Genomic DNA, 25,989 nt, shown 5'->3' on the forward strand with positions numbered 1-25,989 from the left:
CGTGTGTGCATTACTGATTTGGATTTCAACTGTATAACTTGCATCGAGGTTTAAGTGTGTATTTCGTTATCTGTTATTTGGACCAATTCAATTGTGCAACTTTACAATGAAATGGCTAGGTACGAGTCCAGTTGGCACCAAGATTTGAGAATTCCATCTTGTGTTAAATCAATGTCGCTTCAAAAAATCTCATCAGCCATCGATTTTCCCAATCTTTTTTATTTAACCAGCCTACCCAGGGATTTTGTAATATCGCATGTTTTATATTTATCATTAAATAATGGTGAGCGCATGCCATTGACCAGATAGGTCGCAGATCAACATTTTGTTTTAGTCCCACAAGTTGCGTGTCGCGTGGCCGCAAACGTACAAGGCTTGTGGTAATCAATGAACTTGAGCCAAGCGAGTCAGTATTATTAAACCTGTTGCTAACGACCAAGGGCATTTTTTGCGCAGATGTCTTGCGCATTTTAAATTTATTCGGTACCCCGTTGAAAACGATATGAAAAATCAGCATAGGGCACCGACCATACGTAACTCCAAATAGGATAGGATTTATATATTTATCCAGAGGGAGAGAAAACCGATAGGACGGCTCCAGCAATCCTCTCGCCCATAATTATCCCCAACGGGACTCGAACTTGCCAACCCACGTAGTCAGAGGCGGGAGCGTATTCCTGACACCGAGCACGATGCGCCACACGGGTAGCGACAAGAACGGCCGCGGGCCTGAGACCATCGAGATAACCTTCCAGGTTCATCATTCGACGGTGTGTAATAATGTGTGATACGTGACATGAATGCCGCCGGTTACATTTTAAAATAAAATTATACATCTGCCCGATCACGCGCCACTGGCATTAATTCGATCTCATCGGAGGGCTCGTCCAATTAGATAAGGTTTATTTTCATATTGACTTGTCAATTTATTTATTTTGTTTACGTTAAAATCTTACGAGTTATCTATTTCCATGAATACTGTCGTTTCCCCCTGCACGGGTGGCTCACGATTGTTATGGACGAGCGCGGAAATAATTATTACTACTTTTTCGTCATTATTATAACTGATGCAAGTGAAGGAAATCTTCAACTTTCCAACGCAAACAAGATTGATTTATAACATGTATATCCTATATAAAAGCAATTTCCTCGAAAAACACCTCCCACAGACATAAAATATACCACAAGTTCCATTTCAGAAACAATTGCTGCGGCGGATTGTGTTGTTTGCATTTGGAATTTCCAAGTTCTCTTCCCCTTTCATAATAACGAAACACTCCTATTTCATTAGGGAAATATACAATCACGGCGATCGCATTGCTGATAAACAAACCTCCGCACTCGAGTCTGTGAGGTCCAAAACGTCCCTATAACGCGTGGGTGCGGGCAGGGTTACTAGAGTATGTGCCCTTCTATCACAATAAAACTTCTTGAAGGTTAACAAGACCTGATTGAATCAAGTGTTACAGACGTTTGAGAAAACATTTGCTCGAAATTTGCGCTAGCTGGCGCCTGGCGGGACGAATTGTAAAGATTGTGAACACCTGAACGATCGAACAATGGAAACGATATTCAGAATAAAGAGATCCAAAGAAATCTTGTTTAGCATCCCTACAAAACATTGACCACGCGGATGAAACTCTCTGTAGCCTGCAATTTCCTTTACCTATCAATTTATAGCTGGGGTATCATAATTCGGTCAGGCTATTCACTCAAGCAGACAACACCGAAATATTTGCACATGATCATAAATAGACAATATAATCTTGTAACAGTAAATAATTATAGGAAAAATATGAACAAATGAATGATTGTAAATGGCTGGTAAATAACCTGACTCCTGGTCACAAGAAGGAATTAAGCCATTCATAAAATCTTTTGGAATTGCACAAACTTGCTAGCAATAGTAATATCACATAACAAAGCATTGAGAGAAGAAACTGATGCCTCCTTATAAAGTTCATTATCAATGAGCTGTCAGCTTCCGTTTTTGATGGATTACTTGTCGCACAATATAGCAATAAATACTTTACACGCACCAAATCATCATTTCTTACCACAAAATATTTTTCAGGAATTTCTCCTCCCTCACTTCCTTTAATTTTTGACCTGTTTACTGCATTTTCGGATTGTTTCAAGGGTTCATAACTTGTGGAAGAGAAGCAAGTTTCACTGTCTTGTCTTACGTTACCATACAATGGAACTTCTTTTTGTATTGCTGAATCATGAGAATCTCTTTGATATTTAAGTGTACATTTCACATCTGGATGATCAATCATTTCACACAAAGCGACACATGAAATAGAAGTTCCGAACATGCTGTTATCCCATCCTTGACCAGTTGGACTGTAGTTCAATGCAATACTCAAGTCACTAGATAGATAGATACCCTCGCCATAAAGACCGACCTGTAAACAAATTTAGAGAAAAAAGCAATCAAATTTTGCACAAAAAATATGTATGGTACATTTGCTACAGGTTGCATACTGATGAGAGCTTTTAACATACTTGTCATCGCAATAATGATTATTTTGCACTCGGACGGGAAGGTTCAACTGTGCGATCTCATTGCTAGACTTCTTTACATTGCAGAGTGTAACACATAACCAGGGGTGGGATTCAAAGGTTCGCACAAATTCGCGAACATGCAATGGAAATCAGCCTAGTGGGGTAATTAGATTAATCCGTGATGTCGACATCTCACTATTCAACAAATATAAATAACTCAGTCACACTACTTATTTAACTGAATAAAGTGACTAAGATTACATTTTTTTGCTTTATCGAAATACTGTGTTCCGGTTTGGTGGTATCACTTTAAATAAAACAAATAAAATAACTAACCTTGTTTAAATTATTTTTAAGCCCATTATTCAATATAGAGTAGAAATTTTCAATCTTGGTACCATGGAATGCATGTAATAGTGAAGCAGACCCTTGCGTGTTGCAAAATTTCTTCTCTTGTGTGGCAGAATATGAGATTTCGAAAATATAATCAGGCTTTGGGGTATTCATTGAAGGTCCATTTTCATATCTTGACAGAAGCTTGTAGACAGTTGGAAACTAAAAAACAAGAAATATGTTAGTTGAATACAGTGGAATTGGTGAAGCCAATGATATATACCGGGGTGGTATTCGGAGAGTAATCAAAATACGCATTTGATGTTGTTTCGTCATAAAATTACCCAGAAAAATCTTTTTACATGTTGCTACATCACTAATGTCAATGAATTGACTAGTGTTATGGCTAACTGAGGCAACCAGCGAAGTTGAATATTGTACTTGGCAGTCTAAATTGTTATATAGCTTTCTATCTTTTTGGTCGGGAATATATGCTAACAATTTTGGCATCACAGAAAACTAAAAATTGAATGCGGATTCTAATAACCTAGGTTGGCTATGCCTGATAACTAAATATGAATTATATGGCGCAACAATATAATCATGTATGATGTTTTTTGCAACCAGCCTGAACAGTATTACAAAAAATCCTGCCTATATGCTATATGTCAGAAAATTCAGTGATTACCCTCCTGTACCTCACATTTGGTAATCAATCAATCTGCAATTATTTTGTAAACAGGAGTTTGAAAAGAAAGCTGACGTATTCAGACAGATTTTTAACTGGATGTGGGAGAGAAAATACCACAATGCTTGCTTGATTTGTCGGCAAGTTGTGTCGCTGACAAAGGAATATAATTTAAAACAGCATTTTAGAATCTTGTGAGTAATGAGCATTTTCCAAAGTGTTAAGATTTTGCTTTGAAAATCTAATCAATGTTCAAAAGCACTAACATTTGCGAAAGCACTTTTTCCGTTATGAAGTGTTTGAAATCTTACACTAAATGTAAAAGTATATATGCATATACATGCTGATTAATACAAACTGAAACTTGTAATAGTTTTCCTAGATACAAATAACTTACTGCATCATTTCCCAATATCTTCAACGTAAATTTTTGGGGGTTTAACACTGATCTCAATAACTTGATCACATCTGCATTCACATTTTCCACATTTCCATTCAATTGAACCAGAGGTGGACACAATGTTGCTACCTGCATCTAAGAGAAGAACATACCATAAGCCAGGGATGTGCAACCCACGTAGAAGTGACAATTTTGAATGGTAGAGTTTGACAATCCTCTCGCACATAATTATCCCCATTGGATTTGAAGTTGCGAGCCCATGCAGAGTAATCAGAGGTGTGATGGCAACCATATTCCTGACCCTGTAACCCTTAGTATGATGCGCCACACAGCCAACTGATTACAGAATCTGGAGAGAAAACAAAGCCTCAAGTTTAGATAAAGAGATGTTGCAAAAAGCAGTTGTTCTTGTTCACTAAACAAAAAATATAATGTTTATTAATATACACTCACACACATACCACATAGATATCAGAATTAAAAATTGAGAGAAAGATAGGATACTGCAATATTATCCCTTGTATCTTGTAAATGAAAAAATATTTGTCACACCATATCATCACAGTTTTAAAAAATTTGTAAAGATTGCCAATCCCAAATTTCCACAAAACGGATGCATGATGGGGTGGGTTAGCCGCTAGACCACTTTATCAAAGTTATCATCGCTTTTTTCCAATATGGTATGGTTACACAAAATTAATAAATTTTCTATAGTCTTTCATTAAAGAGAATGTAAGATGGAGAATCAAGTTAGAACAAATAGAGAAATAGCACGCAGTAATTTAAAGTTAAATGGTGGACGATCTGTTACGGGTGTTTTGCGAGGTTTCGATCCTTTTATGAATGTAGTTGTGGATGATGGAACAGAGCGCAAAAAAGACGGGACCACTGCACCTGTTGGATAGGTGGTCGTTCGTGGAAATTCGATATTAATGTTGGAAGCATTGGAACGGATGCAATGTTTTTAAATTGAACTGGTCAAAAACGACAAAAAAACCCGAAACCCTAATCCATGTTTGTGCATAGACCGTTATGAAACATTCAATCTATTTATAGAGCTTGTTTCTTTTAGTAACAATTTTTTGTCAATGTGTTATTTTTGCAATGAAATTGAACTACAGCATCAACATTTTACATCGACGAGTATTTTTTATTCCATATTTTTGTAGGAAAAGCACTGTTGTGATTAACATACCAAGCCATGCATTCCATCCTATCAAAGTGTACCGGTATTTATTAATTGGGAGTGTTTGTTACACGAGTTTGATGCCAGAACGATACCCGTTCGTGTCTTTGTCTTTTTTATTTTGAATATAATATGTTTGTGTGTTGAATGTGGATAAACTGGCGCATGTATATTTACATGTATTAATCCTTTATAAAAGTTTTGCCAGTTTCCCCGATTTTCCCAGTCTTCTGTTCATTGTTGTGTTTTGTGTATGATTTTTTTTGCGGAAAAAAAATATACTTATTATATAGTCTACTTCCCGTACTGTCTGACTCTACTAACTTACATACACTGTACATACATACTGCACACGTGTCCGCACACCGAATTTGCTGCCATGGTTTTGCGTTTTTTTGTATATTAAACCACTTATCACCTTTTCCGCAATGCCCAATCTAGCAATGAGTGCAGTTTTTCATGGCTTGGTCTTTCTTAAAGCTTTCATGGCTTCATGAGTATGACTATCGTCGCAAATTTATTACATTCCATTAATACTATCATGTATTTTGATTGTTAAGTTTGGCCCAAGCCTAATTTAAATTGGCTTGTGTTTTTGTGTCTGTGCTGGTGGGCAAGCACATGAGATAGCCTACTTATCATGTGTTAAACTTTTTTTTATAGGTTTTGCTTGCCCTCCAGAATTCTCCATTTTTAAATTATGTTTGTTATGGAGTTTTCAAAATAAACTACCTCTATCTATCTACCGGTACCTACCAACATTTGAACATACCAGTTTATCAAAATCTTTATTGCCACTATCATCTTGATATTCAGCTGGGAAAGGCCTCAATACAGAGTCTTTGCGATAACTAGATAACGCAGTCATGAAAAAACTCCAAAGTAAATCAGCAGCAGGCGGCTCCATCTCATAAAATGTCTACGAATTTACTGTACAGAAGGAACAACCAATTTTACTAAACTTGTTTACAAAATAAACAAACTACCGTACCTTTTTTCGACCTTTGACTCCAACGTCAGCGTTTGGGTGCCGGTAGTCCGGTACGTATAAACACAACCCTCTACAGCAGTGGTTCCCAAACTTTTTGGGAACCACTGCTATAGAGTTGAAACCCACTATTTATTACCACAGCTTATGGCGACCCATTTAACTTTTTATAACACAACACAGAACACAGCAATGGCTAATCATCGCAAAACTACCGTGTTTCCTCGAAAATGTACGGTATGTATGTATGTTTATTCGTCTCGTAAAAGCAAAAACACAGGAGTTAGTAAATATCAACATTGAAGACGGGATGTATACACAAGAACATACTGGCCTAAAACACATGAAAGTGCGGCATACACCCCCTATGATAAGCATAAAATGCAATGAATCAAATAAGTATAATAATATGGTCCTTCATACAGACAGTTGTGCAAGGAAGGTGGATGGGTAGCAATATAGGCAACATGGGTAAGGGTGGAGTATGCCCAACTGTTTGTACAAAGAAGTTGGTAGGACAAGACAACATCAATAAATAGAGACAATACAACATGGAATATAATACATGTAAACATAATAATAAAATTTGGACATACTGTATACTAAATATAGGGTTTCATTACATTTGAACCCACGACAATTGCACCTGCATGCCATTGCACCTATGGAATTTTTTTGGTTTTACGGATATTTGTACCCATACTAACCTAACCCATAGGTTTTAGCACCCGCATATTGATTGAACCCGCGGATATACACATGGGTTCAAATGTACGGTCACCTAAATATAGTACCCTTGAGTAATGATACCCCACCCTATAAATGGAAGAAATAGTCAAGTTTATAGGAGTATGTGCATATATGGTATGTACCACTCAAGTGTCTTAAGTAATATATGACTAATCTAACAAAAATGCGTTCCTTCCAGGCTTGGGCAAATGCGATGTAATAAGCTCTGTCAAGTTATTCGCTTTTCCAAGTTACTTTGTATTTTATAGTTCTGAATACCGCCAAAAAAGATCAGGATTCAAAAAAAGATATTCAAGTTGCATTTTCATAAAACCTATCATGATCGCATTTTAACCAGACAATTTGAAGGTATAAAAGTATATTGAAAAAGAGAACAATAAATTATAAAGAGTATCATCTTGCCATGTCATGGATTTTGAATTAAAATAATAATAGAATATGGTATCCTGGGATGAATTTAACAATAACCGTTGTCCCTATTGTTTGCTGCATTTACATTTTAATGTAGGCCTACCCCACTTTCTATAACCTGAATTGATGTTTTTGTCTAATTAGGCATGATAAGAAAATAAGAACAATAATATAATTGAATAATAAAATATCCTAGAATGAAGAAAGGAATGAGATTGTTTAATTTGGTGCTGGGCGACAATAATGGAATGAAGTTAAAGCAGCATGCTACGTTAACAGTGACCATTGTCCCTATTGTTTGCTACATTTAAATTTTGTTCCTTTGCCTAATTTATTGAGCATGGTAATGAAATGAGAATGGTGTGCTAGGTATTAAATCAGTCCATTGTTTCATGTTGAATCCGGGTGAAGTATCCTCTGGAGTTATTGAAATTGCCATCTGTTCTATGGTGACTGGGGATTTCGACCGGTTCCTGATAGTAGTTCCTGAAAATAAGACCTGGCCAGAAAATAAGACCTATTTTGAATTTTAAAAATGATTTTAATTAAATCCTACCCTTAAAATAAATTTAAAATGTGTGGGAGAGGAAAGGTTCAATGACCTGAGGTAAGGTGAAGATCACACCACTATTCAAGATTGTGTGATGTCCCAATTATGATATTTGTCATTTAATTTTTGTATAGGAAATACAAATAAAAGCACTGGATGTCGGTTTTTATATAATTTTCATTAAAAAATATTGTGATTTTCTACAATGTAATTTTATTTTTTGATAAATGAACACAAAAGACATCTTTCAAAACAAAAACCATAGTGTTATTCTTCAAAAGAAAATAAATCTAAATCTTGTCTAAATTTCGAGGAAACACGGTAAGAAGTGCTGTACAGTGTACAAAACTGATGCTATGCGTAAAAAAGCCACATAGTCATTCTTTGTGTAGCAAATTTTGTTCCTTTGAAAAGATCGTAAAAAGGAAACTTTCACGGATTAGAATTTCAATTCAATTTCTTTTGTTTTTTTGAAGATTTACGTATTCGAGTCGACACCGATCCTAATAACCAGTATAATTAATCAAAGCTTTCTACATCTTTCCATGACCCACTAAGGTTCCTTTTGCGACCCACCAGTGGTTCGCGACCCATAGTTTGGGAACCGCTGCTCTATAATATAAGCATGGCCATTGGTATAAGTATATTTCGACCCCATAATCACCATAACAGACGACAAAATATTTGATAAAAGCAAATAAACCAAAACTGATTATAGAATCAGGATAGCAAACAAAACCTTAAATGACACGTTTTTCTCTCTCACGCGTTTTAGATTTATCATTTAAAACGCATGTTGGAGATTTCTTGCTATCGACCAGGGAAAAAAATTTCGCCTCATTGACTAGATCATGGCTGGCGAACCTTTTTCAATGAATGGGTCAAAAAATATATTTTAACCCCGGAACGAAAGAGTATGGGTCACAGATATTCAATCAAACTTGCTGCTGCATCTCATCTTGCAAACCCTACGAGCTTCAGTTGGTGTTGTTCAGTTTTAGGCTTTTTTATGCCACAATTCTACCAGGCCTACTGCTACTAGACTCTATAATGGCACTCGATTTTATGAAATTCGTGTACTAAAACACGCATATAAATTACCAAAAAACGTTTAGAACCATGCAGCAAATTATTTTACGGTTTTAAAGTGTTTGGAGGAAATTCCACTGTGACAGATTTATATTTTTTGATCGGCTTTCAACCACATAAAAGCACTTCCACACTGTCCCATTGTTATTTCAGATTTCTAGCCTTTGTTTTGGGTCTAAAAGAATTTTTTTCCCAACGGCATTGTAGGCGAGAATCAAATAAAAATCAAAGTAGCATCTGGTTCTCGTATATCCTCCCCAAAGCAATCTGCAGTCTGCCTTTTGGTTTTACACTTCCGAGATGGAACGCTGCAACAAGACGTGGCAAAATATAAACAGTCACAGCCAATAGCTGCAAAACGGTATACACGGGTGCAGACGTGCGTCACAGCCAATAGCTGCATAACGGTATACACGGGTGCAGACGTGCGTCCAAGATTGGGAGTTTTGAAAATAATCATATCGTCCCGAAAATTGAAATTTGAGTTATCGTTTCTCTGGCTGCCCAACTGAGGGTACAATATAATAGTTTAATTATTGAACACGTCAGGGGACAATGCAATCGTTTTGCATTTTATGCTGGCACTCTTCTTCTTGTTGTTCTTTAACGCAGAATTTTAACGATATTTAAAAATCGCTTTTCTCTTGATTACTGCACCAATTGATTTGAAATTTTCAATGCTTAAAGATTGATTTTTTCGCCAGAAGGCTATTACTTTTATCTATATCTAAAAAAATCTCTGTGAACTTTAAGAGATTCTTATTTTGTGTCAGAATAAAAAATAGCGACACTTTGTGACGCATAGCTCTCTTGTTGTTAAATTTAATTAGAGCCGGCAGCCGGTTAGCCGGAAAAAGTGCGGTGTGTCACTTGGCCACCCGCGGGTCAGTGGTTCGCCATCTCTGGACTAGGTCTTATAACGATCATTATGCATTTATGCTGGCACTCTTCTTCTTCTTTGACACGTTTTTAAAATGTCGCCTTTCTCTTTGATCACTGGACCAAACCCTTTAAAATTTTCAGTGCTTGAAGATTAAATTTTTCGCTAGTAGGCTATTACTTTTATTTATTTTAAATATTCCTGTAAGCTGCATGGGACTCGTTTTTTTGTGCTATGACGTCATTTGAATTGGCCACTAGGTGGCGCTATGTGTCCATATATTTGAGCGTAGCTCTCTCGTTTTAACTTAAGGGAAGGGCTTAAAATCATTCTTAAAATTCAAGCTAGGTCTCATTTTCGGGGAAACACGGTAATTTAAGATGGAATGTTTTACCAAAAGCAGTGGTACAAGTTCACTCACCAAAAGTATTGATTTAATTAGTGCACACACACAACCACAGAGATATGTAAATCACATCCTAATAAAATAAGAAAAAACGCGAATAACTTTAGATAAATTACACAGTAAATAAAAAATATATATATGGAAAATTAAAACCAAAAATTGTTTGCCACACCATATTAATATTTTACAACGGTTGCCAAATCGAATATACCGTATTTCCCCGAAAAGAAGACCTACCCCGAAAATAAGACTCTCTCCCGTCTTAAATGATTAATGTTTTGCAATTATTTTCAACGAAAACTGTTTATATTTATAAGCACATGTATATCGGTTTCCATATTTTGTATATTGGAAAATCTAATTCTCTAGTTTTATCATCAAGTCAAATCAAAATGCATGCTCACATAAAAGATAGAAAACCACATCTAATTAAAATCACCAACCGCGAATTAAAATTTAAACGAGAGCTCGATTTCTCAACTAGTTAGTATTTACAATAGTTAGTAGTCTTGCAGGAACTACACCAGTATGTCCTCACCTGATGGTGAATAAATTTTGATCTCAATTGAAAATTTGAGAAAAACGAAGGTAGGCTAATTGGATAAAACACGTTTTACAATGAAAATTGCAGTCATAATCAGTGTTTTACAATTACGAAGGCCTACTCCAGATCTCGAGCGGAAGTGCTGTATTTTCGACGTTAGATCTGAAATAGGGGTTTCATTAAATATTGCTTGATGAGAAATGCCGGTATATCACGCAGTTCGCGTTAAGCGGACGGCGAGGTACCGCATACAACGACAGGAGTATGGTCGATAGATGAGAACTTCACAAAACAAAATCTCCGAATAAAAAGAAAAGGGCAATTTCACAAAATGTTGAAGTAGTAGATTCGGTGCACGTTGAGCAGGAGAAAGTTGACAATATATCGACATACTTCAATAAATCTCGATAAGAAGTCGCCAAGAAGGAAGTAGGGGAAGGCACTGTCAGAAATGAAGAGGGAAATAAGTTCGTCGTAATTCAACATTCGTGACGAATTATGAATAAAAGACTTAAGATAACGCCGTCACCGTCACATATTGCCAAAATCCCGACCCGGACAAGTACTGATACAATTATACAGGCACATGAACGCCGAAGACGAGAACGAAAACCGCCTACCAGATTCGAACACTTTGCCATGTATACATTAAAAGACGGATTCAACATAAACTTTTAACCAAAGGAGGTATGTAGTGTTGATGGTCATTGATTCCATGAATGATTAAGGCCTGCGCATGGATACTTTCATGTAAAGGGGAGCAACAAAGACAATACCGATCCTTGATGGCGGGAAATGGATAGAATTTACATATTTATCCCGGGAGAAAGGAAAACCGATAAGACGGCTTAACCATATGAGGATTTTACTGCATGTGTAAGTTAATTCTTTCCTGCATTCGGAATTGTAGCAGTAAAGGCCCTTTATTTTGCGCGAAAATAACGTGTGTTGCTTCGAGAGAGCTTAGCAAGTTGAGGAACTTTTAAAATAGAGGCGAGATACAACTAATATGCCAATCAATAAATATCCCGAAGCATAGCAAGGAAGATTTGAAAAGTAAATTGAACAATCACACGCCATTCTTCAAGAATTCCCACCATAGTGCTTGTCAATGCCATGCTGGAGTAAACGCAATGGCGTGGATAACTGTTGAGATTGACCGAGCATAATCTAACTTCGAAAATATGCATAAAACGTTAAACGTATTTAAATGGTACCGGTATAATCTTTCATAACAACCAAATTGAAACATAAATCCATACTCCATTCATTCCGTAAATACATTCTCAGGGGTTACAAATTTGTTACTAAAATGGGGTTCTTTAGTCTGCCGTTACGCTTGGTCTCGAAACGCTAACTTTGTGCCAATTACTAGCACTTTATTGAATGACCTGGTTGGCTGAATTGTGCGACATCCACAATGTCGTTGTTGCTCCATACATGTTCCGTTATCCAATATTTTAAGCGTCCGACTGTCAACCGATGTATTACCGTACATCCCGCACTTCTTACTGGTTATTAAATATATAATATTGTGGAGTTGCAAGATAACGAACGGTCGATTGAAATTCAGTTTGAACTCCCGTGGTTCCGATGTGCTTGCTTAGTCACAGCTTTGCAGTAAACTTCGTTGCTATGGCCTATGGCGTCTGCTTTTCATTCAGGTTTGGGGGTTTGAACTAAAGAGTTGATCGGCTTCAAAATGCGACCCGAGATTGTATTTTTCTTTTATAATTGACATCACTTTTAGGCAAATAAGTCACAATTATACAAGCTAACCTGCTCTGAGTTAAATATCTATGGTTAAATTCCAACTCATTCCAAGTCTTTTCTACAAAGAGACTGTTTATATCATCACACACTGTATTTTTATATGAATATTCTTGCTAAAGATAATACCATCGCATGCCAAGCACACTTTCTCATGCGGCCCAGATGAAGTATAGGAATCCATCAGGATGAACACATGTAGCTAGTATTGATTCCAATACCAACACAAATGCTCAAAACTGCAGTTTTGATCATTTCCACATATCACCAACACCTCATGGGTCAATGTCGCACCATGATTCATCTGTATCTTCTGTTGTTTTCTTCCTTTCCTCAACATCCATTGCATGTGGTGCAATGTCACCAGTTGTAGATGAAAACTCTTTACGCTTGATTTCGATATCAGGAACACCATTGGTATGTTCATCTAGGGCAGTATCTGGCATAAGAATGTATCACATATAAACCAGTTGAACAAAAAGAATATTAATAGAAATATTTAAACAAGCAAAATATGAGATACAACAGAGAATGCATGTTCAAAATGTATAGAATATTTGATATATTAAATTTTTGACTTAGGCCAGGGGTTCCCAAACTTTATTGGCAGCAGGCCAAAATTAGAATCGGAAGGATGTTTGCGGGCCGGAAGAGTGTAGTGCCCAAAAGTGCGCGACGGCTTAGTTGGGGTTCAGAGGATTCACATTAGACATTATTTTGAAAAATGTTTGTTCAACTCATAACGGCGCTTTATGTCGCATTCGTCCAGAACTGGAATTGAGGACAAATCGCTGAAGTTTGATTTTTTTCAATTCAGAAATACGAAAGCTGCCATTTATCCCAGAAACGTCTGTTTTCAGAGCCTAGTTTATGTTTGTTATTTGACATCTCTAAGCTTTCTTATAAGGCTGATAACTAAATTACTGCCCTATGTAATCCTAATACCGGTACATATAACTGAGATACAGGCAAAATTGAATTGCCACGATAAACATGTGCTTATTAAGCTGTGATAATGACGTAACAATTGGCGGTATCTAGATCGCAAAACGGTAGAAACAAAATCAGTTGGAAACTGTTTCACTCAAGCTCGTCGGGACATTTCAAATCGTTCCGCGGGCCGCGATTTGGGAACCCCTAACTTAGGCCTCCAGGAAAAATTTGAAATAGTTTATTTGAAAATTGTCATTGAAAGCTGCTGAAATCTCACAGGAAAACAAAAAAAAGCTTCTGCTCACCTCCTGAAAAACTGTAGAAACATAAAACTAATCAAATCTTTGTTTATCTAACTATTATCCGATTCAAACTTGTTGAATATATATTGATAATTACTGATTTATACGTTCTCCGTTGTTACTGATACCTGTTCTGGAATAGCAAAGTATTCTATGTTGGCCCACAAAACTTACTTTCAGATTTGACTATCAAAGTTGTTCCAGATGATTCCTGAAATTTGAGGTAAGCATTAAATATCTAGATAAATACCTCTGAAGAATTTAATACCAATGACAGATAGCCGCCATAAACAAAAGCTAGGTTTTGATTGAAAAACTTCAAGGTCAGAGCAATATAAAGTGAAATTCATTCGCCTGATACAATGGAATCCAATAACATGAAAATCACCTCAATCTTGGTTGTATTTCTTTCCAATTCTCCTTTAATAAGGGTTGAAGCATTCTTTTTCCTATAACAACATGAAGAAATTGCATTAGGAAAGGTTTATATTATGCTATTCCAATGTCACTAATTTATTGAAGTCACTTGTAATCCAAAATTCAAAACTGTACAACCAATGTGTATACGCCTCACTAAAGATATGGTGCAGTCACTTGATTAGCATCAGAATTAAAACTGAAAATTGATATATATACCGGTATATATGATAGGAGCATTAAATAAAAGTAAAACTGATTTAAGTAGAAAAATATTTTATCCCATTTCATAAAAATACAAGTCTCATTGTAAGAATCAATATCCAATTTATTAAAAAAATAAGTCATGAGTCTCAGCTTAAAACTTTCAACCACTGATTTTAAACGACAACACCATCATCGCACAAAGGAAAAAATGTGAATCTAGAAAATGTATCCTCATTAGCCATGCACTGAGGATAACTGTGAAATACAGTGATACTGGTCGAAAATAATTTGTGTGGATTGGCGTTCGACTATCGATTTGTTCGCGTACCGTAAACATAATGGAGAAAACTTTTTTTGGTAAATTTCTGTGGCTATAATGAGATTCGTTTTTTGTGTGCAATGTCATCAAAAACCCTGTTTGTCTGAGTATCGAGTCAATTTTACAAAATAAAATTCATTTCAATGTTCAATTACCAAATGTGTACTGACACATACACAGACTTCAAATATAACTGAGAACATAATCTTACTTGGTTACAAAACTAGTGTCACAGTCAGATGATAATGTGGCATCTGTATCACTTGAAGAATCATCAGATACTTGTTCATATAACAACAACCTGTCCAGTAAAAACGATTTGTCTCGAGATACTCTCAATAGTTTATGCTGAGATTTCTCCAGATCTTTTTTGAAACTTTCCTGCTCCTGGGAAAGATTATAAATAAATTTTTACCTCAAGGGTAATTGCGAGAAAAACCAATGTTATTGAATTAAACATAAGTTGTTAAGAAAATTGTCGTCAGAATCAGTGTTTTAAATATGATTGATATTTTTCTATATGATATTAGTGTAGCATTTCAAGGGTTGGCGGTAACTTTTGTTTGAAAGCAAGTGAAAATATACAAAAAATTACTGATGAAATGATAAAAAACAATATAAAACTTACATAAAGCAGTATCTTCAACTTTCTTTTCAAATTTTCATACTTGGATTGATATTCCATGAATCTACTCCTTGAACTTGTGTATTATTTATCACACCATGGAGCCGTTATTATTTATTAGTTTATATAAACTGCCTTCAACACAAACATTATTATAATTCACCTTTACCAAACTAGATGTTGCAGAGAAGAACATACTTAAAACCATTGTCAAATATTGAACACAAGAACATGTAAATATGTTAGCATTACCGATTTAAAATGAACTGGACAACTGTGATCAAACAAGCAGTGAAAGAATATCAACTCCATAAATTTTTAAACAATGAAACATTCTTCATGTCTGTAATATACATGCTTACAGATATGAAATTATCTCTTACGAGCCCATGAAAAAATTTAACCGAATAAGATATTACTGCACTAATACAGGGACTCGTATATAGAAGTACAATGGAAATCATAAATTCAGCTTCAGCGAAATTATGTAGGCTAATACTTCAAAAGCAATACATGCACTATCTCGCAATATTTTATAAACAGGCAACTTGAATAACTAAGCTGGAAACCAACATCCTTGATTTAAAAAGCTATTGAGCCTGTTACAATATTGTGTGGGAATACTAAATAATTAGTCGAACAAAAAATAAGTAGCCTACATGCCTAAATTGGAAAAACTTGAGACCGTTGTAAGAATATATACTCTGATATTGGTGGTATGCATACTGAGCGATAAAAATAGGCATATTATACGAAAGTCACAAACCGAACATAGTTCGCCGTGAATCAAATACTCAAGAGTTAAATGCAATAGCAATATTCATTAAAATCTGTCACCAACTATAAAGTTAATTATAATTATAGAACCATTGTGATGATTTCAAAAAATGATTACAGCCAATTTTGCGCTTGGTAAACCACAATTATGGCATATGCATGAAACCAGAATTTTTATGAATGTTTGGGAGGACATCTTGAGAGAATTAAAACAGTAAATATGATCTAGGGCTTTCATAAATATCAAAAAAAGATAAAACAGGCAACTATTTAGTTCAGTTTCAGGAGACATATGACTTTTTTCGATTTTTGACATATGACTTTGTTTTCAAGAAATTTGAAATTGACGTTCAAGTAGTTTTAAATGAGTAAAATCTTATGTTATTAGGCAATTTCTCATGAAGTATCGATTAAGCCTAATAATTGTCGCTGATATTCTTCTTTATCCAAGTGATAACATTGTCGAAATCCACCCAGTGATATGTATGACCAACTCATCAGCAAGATCGGCATTTCACGATTTTCCTCGTTTTCCTGATGGTTTAATTGCATTCAAACTTTGAGCTTTAAGTCTTGCTTGCGCATCTTCTTTCGCTTTCTTTTCTTCTTCTCTTTTCTTTGCCGCTTCTTCCCGCTGTTTACGAACAATGGCTAAACGGGCAAGATCTGCCCTTGCCTCTTCAGTTTTACCTTCACGATGCAACTGTTCATAACGTCTGGCTGCTTCTTGTTTTGCTATTTCTTCCCGTTGTCGTCTTGATAATGGGGCTGCCGCTGCCTCTGGTACCGCACTTAGATCTGAGATTTTTTTATTTTTCTGTTGAATTCTGTTTGGATTATTGACTTCTATGATATTTCTGGAATCCTCTTCATCTGACTCCTCTTCTGAAGATGAAGATTCTTGCTTTCTTTTTTCCAAATCTTTTTTCCGTTGTGCTTCCAATTCTTCTGGGCTAGTGAATTGTCTGTGTTTTCCTTTATGTGATTTTTTTCCTCCCCCACGAGGCATTTTACAGTTTTATGAACAAACGTTAGATTTTAAATTTGCAAAACTGTAAAGTTTGTGAATAGATAAGATAAGTTTATTTCGACTCCATAATCAGCAGAAAGGCGATAAAACAATTGATAAAAACAAATAAATAAAAACTGACTATGAAATCAGAAGAGTAAACAAAATCTTGAATAAAGTTTAAAACGTACAGAATATAAGATGGAAGGTATTGCCAAAAAGAAGTGGTAGACTACATGTTCACTCATCTAAAACTACCATAGGGCATCAATAAAATTAGAAAAAAGAGAGAAGCTTTAGATAAATTATATGGTAACCAAAAAATAAACACATAAAAAAGAAAACAATAAAACAAAAAAATGATTTCGCCAAGCTGATTATTCAATTCAATTCGTTTATTACTCCAGACCATATAAAAACAACACAACAAATAAACATAAGCAAAACAAAAATAACGCAATAAATACATAAAATAACTGATATGACAATCAGATTCACAGTGAGTCTCAAAAAAGAGTTATAATATAGCAATTCAAGAGACCAAAAGTGAGGTATAGAATCTAAGGTAGCCCGTAACAAACAGTATCTGGGAATCAAATAACGATTGTAATAGAATGTTATTGGAGTTCCTGCATCTCGTCATGAACAACCACAGATTTTTTCTATGAAGTGCTTCGAAAGAGGGAATGTTCCCAGATACCATTTTGTGACGGACACTCTCAGATCTAGAGACACAGTGAATTACGCGATAGGCATTATTATATGAAATTTTAACTTTTTTGTAATTATAATTATTGAAAAACATCCAGAGCTGGCAGTTATAAATGCTACAACAATACGTCCTAAATAAAAGATTTTTCACAGTAGTGGAACAATTGACAAATTTTTTCAAAATTGTATGGGCTATAAAATAAATTGATTTATACTGACGTTTCAAGTCAAGGTCATTTCTAAGATCACTGGATAGGAAAACACCAAGATATTTAGTGGACGAAACATAAGTCAATACAGAATTACAAAGTTTGATATCAGGCAAATTATTCAGCCTAAACTTTTTATTCTGGATACACATACAGATTTTTTCGAGTTGTACAAGATGTCATGTTCAATAGAGTATTTATCGCATATGTTAAGTAAACGTTGAAGACCTTTGGCTGAAGGTGAAATGCAACACATGTCATCAGCATAAAAAATATGATTGATAATATTGTTATTTGCTACACATCCAATGGTCTCTTGATTCAACTTAACAGAAAGGTCATCCATGAAAACAGCATATAAATATGGACTTAATATACTACCTTGCTTGGTACCATTATGGACAGAGAAAGGATCTGACACACTGCTACCCCATCTAACAAACATGGATTGATTACGATACATGTGTACAATCAGCGACAAAAAAATTTTGGGGATTCTTCTGTTAATTAATTTACGAAATAGAGTCCAGTGATTAACTTTATCAAAAGCTTTAGTGGCATCCAAAAAAGCTATGTAAACTGGTGATGATTTTTTGGAATAATAAGTAGCTAGCTGCTTTATTGTAAAAATGACCTAGGTAAAGCTAGCGGCCACTTCCAGCGGACAGTTACCAATTTTTCCAAATTTGAACCCGCCATGCTCCACGACAGTTGTCGCGAATTCACTTAATTGCGCCTACATGGATGCAAAAAATTAGGCGATTCTCCCTTTTAGAAACTGACGACAGACCTGAAACATAATAAAAAACAAAAATGATTGAAACAACACATTTTTTCCTCGATAAAATGAATTATTGCTCAGAAACTCATTTATCGACAAAATCTAAAATTTAACTGAGTTGCAGCGTAATTTATGCAAGAAATAATTTTTTCTCATCCAATTCATTAATACGGTGAATTTGATGAAGATATATAAAACATATATTAAATTTTAAAACAATTCCACTATGCGGAAAGTTGGGAAATACCCCCCAATTAAAGGAAAATTTTTAAGAAATTGTCAATATACCTCAGTAAAAGCGTAATTTATGCAGGAAATAATATTTTCTCATCCAATTCATTAATACAGTGTATTTGGTGGACAAATATAAAATACATATTGAAATTTAAAAAAAATCCACCGTGCGGAAAGTAGAAAAATTCCCCCCCGTTTAGGAAAAAAATATAGAAAATCTCCAATTTAACTCAGTTTAAGCGTAATTTAGGTAAGAAGGAATTTTTTCTCATCCAATTCATTAATGCAATGCGTTTGGTGGACAAATATAAAAGAGATATCGAAATTTAAAAAAAATCCACCGTGCGGAAAGTAGGGAAATTCCCCTCAATTCAATGAAAATATTTAAGAAATCGTCTATCCAACTCAGTTAAAGCATAATTTATGCAAGAAAGAATATTTTCTCATCCAATTCAATAATACAATGTATTTGGTGAACAGATATAAAATACATATTGAAACTTAAAAAAAATCCACCATGCGGAAAGTAGGGAAATTCCCCTCAATTGAAGAAAAAAATATGAGATATCGTCAATTTGACTCAGTTAAAGCGTAATTTAGGTAAGAAGGAGTTTTTTCTCATCCAATTCATTAATGCAGTGTTTTTGGTGGACAAATATATAATACATATTAAAATTTAAAAAAAATCCACCGTGCGGAAAGTAGGGAAATTCCCCCCAATTGAAGAAAAAAATATAAGAAATCGTCAATTTAACTCAATTAAAGCGTAATTTAGGTAAGAAGGAATTTTTTCTCATCCAATTCATTAATGCAGTGTGTTTGGTGGACAAATATAAAATACATATTAAAATTTAAAAAAAATCCACCGTGCGGAAAGTAGGGAATTCCCCCTCAATTGGAGAAAAAAATATAAGAAATCGTCAATTTAACTCAGTTAAAGCATAATTTATGCAAGAAAGAATATTTTCTCATCCAATTCATTAATACGGTGTATTTGGTGGACAGATATAAAATACATATTGAAATTTAAAAAAAATCCACCGTGCGGAAAGTAGGGAAATTCCCCCCAATTTAATGGAAATATTTAGGAAATCGTCTATCCAACTCAGTTAAAAAATAATTTATGCAAGAAAGAATATTTTCTCATCCAATTCATTAATACAGTGTATTTGATGGACGAATATAAAATACATATTAAAATTTGAAAAAAATCCACCGTGCGGAAAGTAGGGAAATTTCCCCCAATTTGATGAAAATATTTGAGAAATCGTCTATCCAACTCAGTTAAAAAATAATTTATGCAAGAAAGAATATTTTCTCATCCAATTCATTAATACGGTGTATTTGGTGGACAAATATAAAATACATATTGAAATTTAAAAAAAATCCACCGTGCGGAAAGTAGGGAAATTCCCCCCAATTTGATGAAAATATTTGAGAAATCGTCTATCCAACTCAGTTAAAAAATAATTTATGCAAGAAAGAATATTTTCTCATCCAATTCATTAATACAGTGTATTTGGTGGACGAATATAAAATACATATTGAAATTTTAAAAAAATCCACCGTGCGGAAAGTAGGGAAATTCCCCTCAATTTAATGAAAATATTTAAGAAATTGTTTATCCAACTCAGTTAAAAAATAATTTATGCAAGAAAGAATATTTTCTCATCCAATTCATTAATACAGTGTATTTGGTGGACAAATATAAAATACATATTGAAATTTAAAAAAAATCCACCGTGCGGAAAGTAGGGAAATTCCCCCCAATTGAAGAAAAAAATATAAGAAATCGTCAATTTAACTCAATTAAAGCGTAATTTAGGTAAGAAGGAATTTTTTCTCATCCAATTCATTAATGCAGTGTGTTTGGTGGACAAATATGAAATACATATTAAAATTAAAAAAAAATCCACTGTGCGGAAAGTAGGGAATTCCCCCTCAATTAAAAAATATATATAAGAAATCGTCAATTTGACTCAGTTAAAGCGTAATTTAGGTAAGAAGGAATTTTTTCTCATCCAATTCATTAATGCAGTGTGTTTGGTGGACAAATATAAAATACATATTAAAAGTTAAAAAAAATCCACCATGCGGAAAGTAGGGAAATTCGGTACTCTCTAAATATGGACACAAAGATGACGCACAACCTGAATATGAAAGGTGTACCAGGATAGGTTCAGATTTAGAATCTAGATTGTACGATTTTGGGAGCGCAGGGAATAACCAATTTATGCAAAAAATAATTTTTTCTCATTCAATTTATTAATACAGTGTATTTGATGGATATATATAAAATATATATTAAAATTTAAAAAAAATCCACCGTGCGGAAAGTCGGGAAATTCCCCTCAATTGAAGAAAAAAATATAAGAAATCGTCGATTTGACTCAGTTAAAGCGTAATTTAGGTAAGAAGGAGTTTTTTCTCATCCAATTCAAAAATGCAGTGTTTTTGTTGGACAAATATAAAATACATATTAAAATTTAAAAAAAATCCACCGTGCGGAAAGTAGGGAAATTCCCCCCAATTGAAGAAAAAAATATAAGAAATCGTCAATTTAACTCAATTAAATGTAATTTAAGTAAGAAGGAGTTTTTTCTCATCCAATTCATTAATGCAGTGTGTTTGGTGGACAAATATAAAATACATATTAAAATTAAAAAAAAATCCACCATGCGGAAAGTAGGGAAATTCCCCTCAATTGAAGAAAAAAATATAAGAAATTGTCAATTTGACTCAGTTAAAGCGTAATTTAGGTAAGAAGGAATTTTTTCTCATCCAATTCATTAATCCAGTGTGTTTGGTGGACGAATATAAAATACATATTATAATTTAAAAAAAATCCACCATGCGGAAAGTAGGGAAATTCGGTACTCTCGAAATATAGACACAAAGATGACGCACAACCTGAATATAAAAGGTGTACCAGGATAGGTTCAGATTTAGAATCTAGATTGTACGCTTTTGGGAGCGCAGGGAATAACCCATTTATGCAAAAAATAATTTTTTCTCATCCAATTTATTAATACAGTGTATTTGATGGATATATATAAAATATATATTAGAGTTAAAAAAAAATCCACCGTGCGGAAAGTAGGGAAATTCCCCCCAATTTGATGAAAATATTTGAGAAATCGTCTATTTAACTCAGTTAAAGCGTAATTTATCCAAGAAAGAGTATTTTCTCATCCAATTCATTAATACGGTGTATTTGGTGGACAGATATAAAATACATATTAAAATTTAAAAAAAATCCACCGTGCGGAAAGTAGGGAAATTCCCCCCAATTTGATGAAAATATTTGAGAAATCGTCTATTTAACTCAGTTAAAGCGTAATTTATCCAAGAAATAATATTTTCTCATCCAGTTCATTAATACAGTGTATTTGATGGTGATATATAAAACGAATATTAAATTTTAAAAATATTCCACCGTGCGGAAAGTTGGGAAATTCCCCTAACTTATGTTAAAATCAACGGAATCGTAAATTTATATAAATTAAAGCGAAATCTTGTCATATTTATTGATCATTCCCATTTGCCTCCATAACTAAATATTATTTTCGAAGTTTTATCAAGTTCTTATTTCATTTTATTGGTTTACGCTACAACCTCGTAACACCCCCGCTCACTCCATATAGCACTACCTTCCGTAAAACCTCAGTAGTAACTTATGCTGGTATCTTTGGGTCACCTTCGGTGAACGTGCAGCCTTAACCCAGTACATCAGCAGCCTAAATCAGAATAGTATTGTCAACCTTAACAGATGAGGTGGCGTCATCAAGATTAGTAACGATTTGACACTTATGGCGCTTCATTTGTTATGTCGAATATGTATGTCGCCGAACCGTTTAATGCTGTTGTTAAAAAATATCTCAGAATTTAGAAGACTGTGAAACTGTATTAAAGAGCTAAAGGAAGTATGGCACACCGTACTAAGACGTTGGAAGAAACGACGATACGATCGATAGCAGCCGCTACGATCACTGTAAACGTATGAAGAAACTTTCAATTCCCAAATGAAGATACCACATGAATCAATCAACAAATCGTTTTTTATTCGCCAATCACAAAAAAATGGAAGCAATAAATATCACGAAAAACTTGTATACAGTAGAAACTCTACGTACGAAAGGCTCTGGATACGAAAAATCCAACAATTCTTTTCCGAAAACTTGCATAGTGATATTTGTTCATTTTAGATTAATTTAATGCAGGGATGTTCAATACAAACCTAATATTTGAATATTGCGACCTTCGAATATCGTATTTGGTGTTTTTGAGAATACCGAATATGACGCACATTTCCTAGCGCCGTCAAACTTTCGATTTAAAAAAAAATATTCACAGCTATTCTATTTTTTATCGCAATTGAAATCAGCCGTGCGCGTCGTGGCACTAAATTATGGCCAGCATGAAAGAAATTCAAAAAGCGCAATTACAATTATTACACAATATTCACAATTATTATCGTCTATTCCAATAAATCTGAAAGCAAATTGTGTCGCAATTAATTGTTTTCACCCTCAATTTCGATAGTGACCGAACATAACGGGAATTTTTTTCATTTCTTGCAATTAAGAGTTTATAAAATGACCTTTAAATGTTATTTAATATCTAACGCGGATTTTATCATTATCCCGACGTCGTTGATGACAATATCGTTCATTTAAGTTGGCGATATCAATAAGCAAAATTAAAATAATAACACCAGACATGAAAGATTAGCGCCGACTCAAATCAAGTAAAAACCGACTTAAAAAATAAAACAAGTTTTCTGGTCTTAATTCTCCATCAGTGGCGGACGGTAATTTGGGAATCAATCATTTGATTATGACGATGGTAAACAAAGGTACATAAGCATATCGTTCTTAGTTTTTATTCGTTATTACTGTGTTCTTCCTTCTTTCTATGTTCTTTGTTTATTTATTATGCTGTAATCTAATTCTAACATGTAGTTGTTGGATTTTAAGCATTAATATAATTTATACGAAAATGATGTCCGAGTTTTACGTGGACTTAAAACGGATTAGGGCATTTACAGGTAAAACGCCTTATGTAATACCTAGGGTCTTCGGAACGAATTAATTTCGTGGGTAGCGCTTCTACTGTATATTCATGGCTCTGTACTCAATGGACAGGTTAACGGGAAATGGCCATTTGATCTACTTGTTAGTGTCAAGTGGCAACCCTTTGAAACTTATTTTTACATCAAATGCGTTTTACTGCCAACCGGCCTCGTATGCTGGACATTTCCAAAGTACGTCCAATATCTCCGCAATATCTCCGTTGTAGCATCCAGCATGAAACCAGCGTGGACACACATCACAGCCAATCTTTAAAAAAAGTCAAAATAACATGAATATAAAATTATATATTGCATGTTTATTGAACACCTATTAGGTTACTTACCCATTCTCCTTCTCCCGTCTCCCCACAAAAACTGTAGTACGTCTCCACGCAGTCTGTCAAAAATGTATTTTTTAACTGCGTAATGTTTAGATAATTATCTAAATATCAAATATTCATTTCGTCATACCGGAATTCTGAATCACCCAACTGGCAATTTTCGCCCTTTCATCGATTGGTGAAACAACATGGATGCTTTTAGTTTCCAGCATCATCCAAGCGAACTGCAATCGAATATATGCCAAAGAACCAATAGACAAAATAAGTTGTTTCAAAATAACGCAAAATAGTGTGAAGAAAATCATGAGAATGTTGTTTGGTATATGAAAATAAATTAATCAATTCTTATGGAACAATTTCTTGTGAATAAATTGACAAAGAACATATACTGATGTATGGATAATTAAATTTGTATGACTTCCTATATACCTTTATCACGTAAATTCCACAACTGGATCCATCCCTCTGAATGGGATGTTCAGTAACCGTTGGTGTCCAGTTTTCGCATTCTTTTCGTAAATTCATCCAGTTTCTGTGTGTTGTAACGTGTGTAAATTCAGTTTTACTAATATACTTTTCATGTAACTTCATTTTTAAAAATCAATACTTTTCATTCAATTTCAATGTCATTCACAATTGTCAATGTCACTCCAATTGTAAATACAGTTTGTTACTGGTACAATGTGATTATGTAGTTCATATATTATTTGTAAGAACAGGACACGTTTTTACGAACACAGCCGAATACTTTCAACAAGAGAAATAGAATATTAAAAATAAAGGACTGGATAACTCTGAAGAAGATAATTTAAAAAAATCCACTCCAGGATTTGAAAGCGATCTGGCAACAGTGAAGTAAAGGTTTATTGAGTTTCTACTTTAGCTTGTAGTTGAAATGGCTAACGATAAGATGTATTTCAGGAATTGAACTCACTTATAATTTTTACATGCGTGAGCGGTCTCTTCAATTGAACTTCCATACGGATTCAGAAAGTAGAAATTATTTCTCGTTGTGTCAATGAATTACAAAGATATTTTGTTCGAATCAAAATGAAGAATCAAATACAAAAAAGCAATATGTAATTATGCCACAACAATTTTTTATTTATTGAATATTATTAAAATTTCAAAACAAAACTTCATCCTCACCAAAAGAACCCAGTGATTTCTATTTATCCTGCACGCAGAAACAATCACGCTATAGTTTCCTAAATTTAACTGTAAAACAAATGAGATGATATAAGTATGATATTAAAGTGTTGTAGGAAAGATGAATATGGACTTTTTAGATAAAAAAACAATGTCGATTTTTCCAACCCTAATTTTGTTTATACCAATGGTTTTCGATCATAGTTCCGCAAGTATATTCCAGCAGTTTTACATTCAAATCCGAGGTGTTCGGCGTCAAATTGTTTTTTTCATATTTTTGTAACAAAAGTAATCATGAAATCAACTTATACATATATAAATATATTATATTATAAATCAATTACACCGGGGTTCTCGAGCCTCGGATATATTTATTGGTTGTTTCCTATCCGCCTGAAAAA

At 34.3% G+C, this 25,989-nt stretch overlaps 4 protein-coding genes across 5 annotated transcripts; all 4 read right to left on the bottom strand.

Annotated features, from left to right (window-relative positions):
• Window positions 1–894: 894 nt before the first annotated feature.
• Window positions 895–6,909, bottom strand: LOC120345602 (protein mono-ADP-ribosyltransferase PARP16-like). Of its 2 annotated transcripts, none has more exons than XM_039415123.2 (4): window positions 6,107–6,909; window positions 3,927–4,064; window positions 2,845–3,063; window positions 895–2,408 (listed from the first exon to the last, which is right to left on the bottom strand). In XM_039415123.2, the coding sequence occupies exons 2-4, from the start codon at window positions 4,062–4,064 to the stop codon at window positions 1,845–1,847; spliced, it is 921 nt and encodes a 306-aa protein (XP_039271057.2). In that variant the 5' UTR covers window positions 6,107–6,909; the 3' UTR covers window positions 895–1,844. The 2 variants fall into 2 exon arrangements, with proteins under 2 accessions (XP_039271057.2, XP_039271056.2); XM_039415122.2 differs by lacking the exon at window positions 6,107–6,909 and adding an exon at window positions 5,888–6,085 and having other exon boundaries at window positions 898–2,408.
• A 3,017-nt stretch (window positions 6,910–9,926) lies between these two features.
• LOC120345523 (uncharacterized) lies at window positions 9,927–15,450 on the bottom strand. Its single transcript, XM_039415002.2, has 5 exons — window positions 15,310–15,450; window positions 14,893–15,068; window positions 14,127–14,187; window positions 13,913–13,949; window positions 9,927–12,942 (listed from the first exon to the last, which is right to left on the bottom strand). The coding sequence occupies exons 1-5, from the start codon at window positions 15,364–15,366 to the stop codon at window positions 12,779–12,781; spliced, it is 495 nt and encodes a 164-aa protein (XP_039270936.1). The 5' UTR covers window positions 15,367–15,450; the 3' UTR covers window positions 9,927–12,778.
• On the bottom strand, window positions 15,442–17,153 carry LOC120345524 (28 kDa heat- and acid-stable phosphoprotein-like). Its single transcript, XM_039415003.2, has one exon. The coding sequence runs from the start codon at window positions 17,090–17,092 to the stop codon at window positions 16,598–16,600; it is 495 nt and encodes a 164-aa protein (XP_039270937.1). The 5' UTR covers window positions 17,093–17,153; the 3' UTR covers window positions 15,442–16,597.
• Window positions 17,154–24,252: 7,099 nt separating this feature from the next.
• Window positions 24,253–25,065, bottom strand: LOC120342740 (uncharacterized). The gene is made up of 4 exons (XM_078115216.1): window positions 24,869–25,065; window positions 24,570–24,663; window positions 24,443–24,495; window positions 24,253–24,366 (listed from the first exon to the last, which is right to left on the bottom strand). Exons 1-4 carry the CDS (start codon window positions 25,028–25,030, stop codon window positions 24,253–24,255), a joined length of 423 nt encoding a protein of 140 aa, XP_077971342.1. The 5' UTR covers window positions 25,031–25,065.
• Between the last annotated feature and the right edge of the window lie 924 nt (window positions 25,066–25,989).

Source organism: Styela clava, chromosome 8 (genome assembly GCF_964204865.1).
Source record: "Styela clava chromosome 8, kaStyClav1.hap1.2, whole genome shotgun sequence".
In the NCBI taxonomy this organism is placed as follows: domain Eukaryota; kingdom Metazoa; phylum Chordata; class Ascidiacea; order Stolidobranchia; family Styelidae; genus Styela; species Styela clava.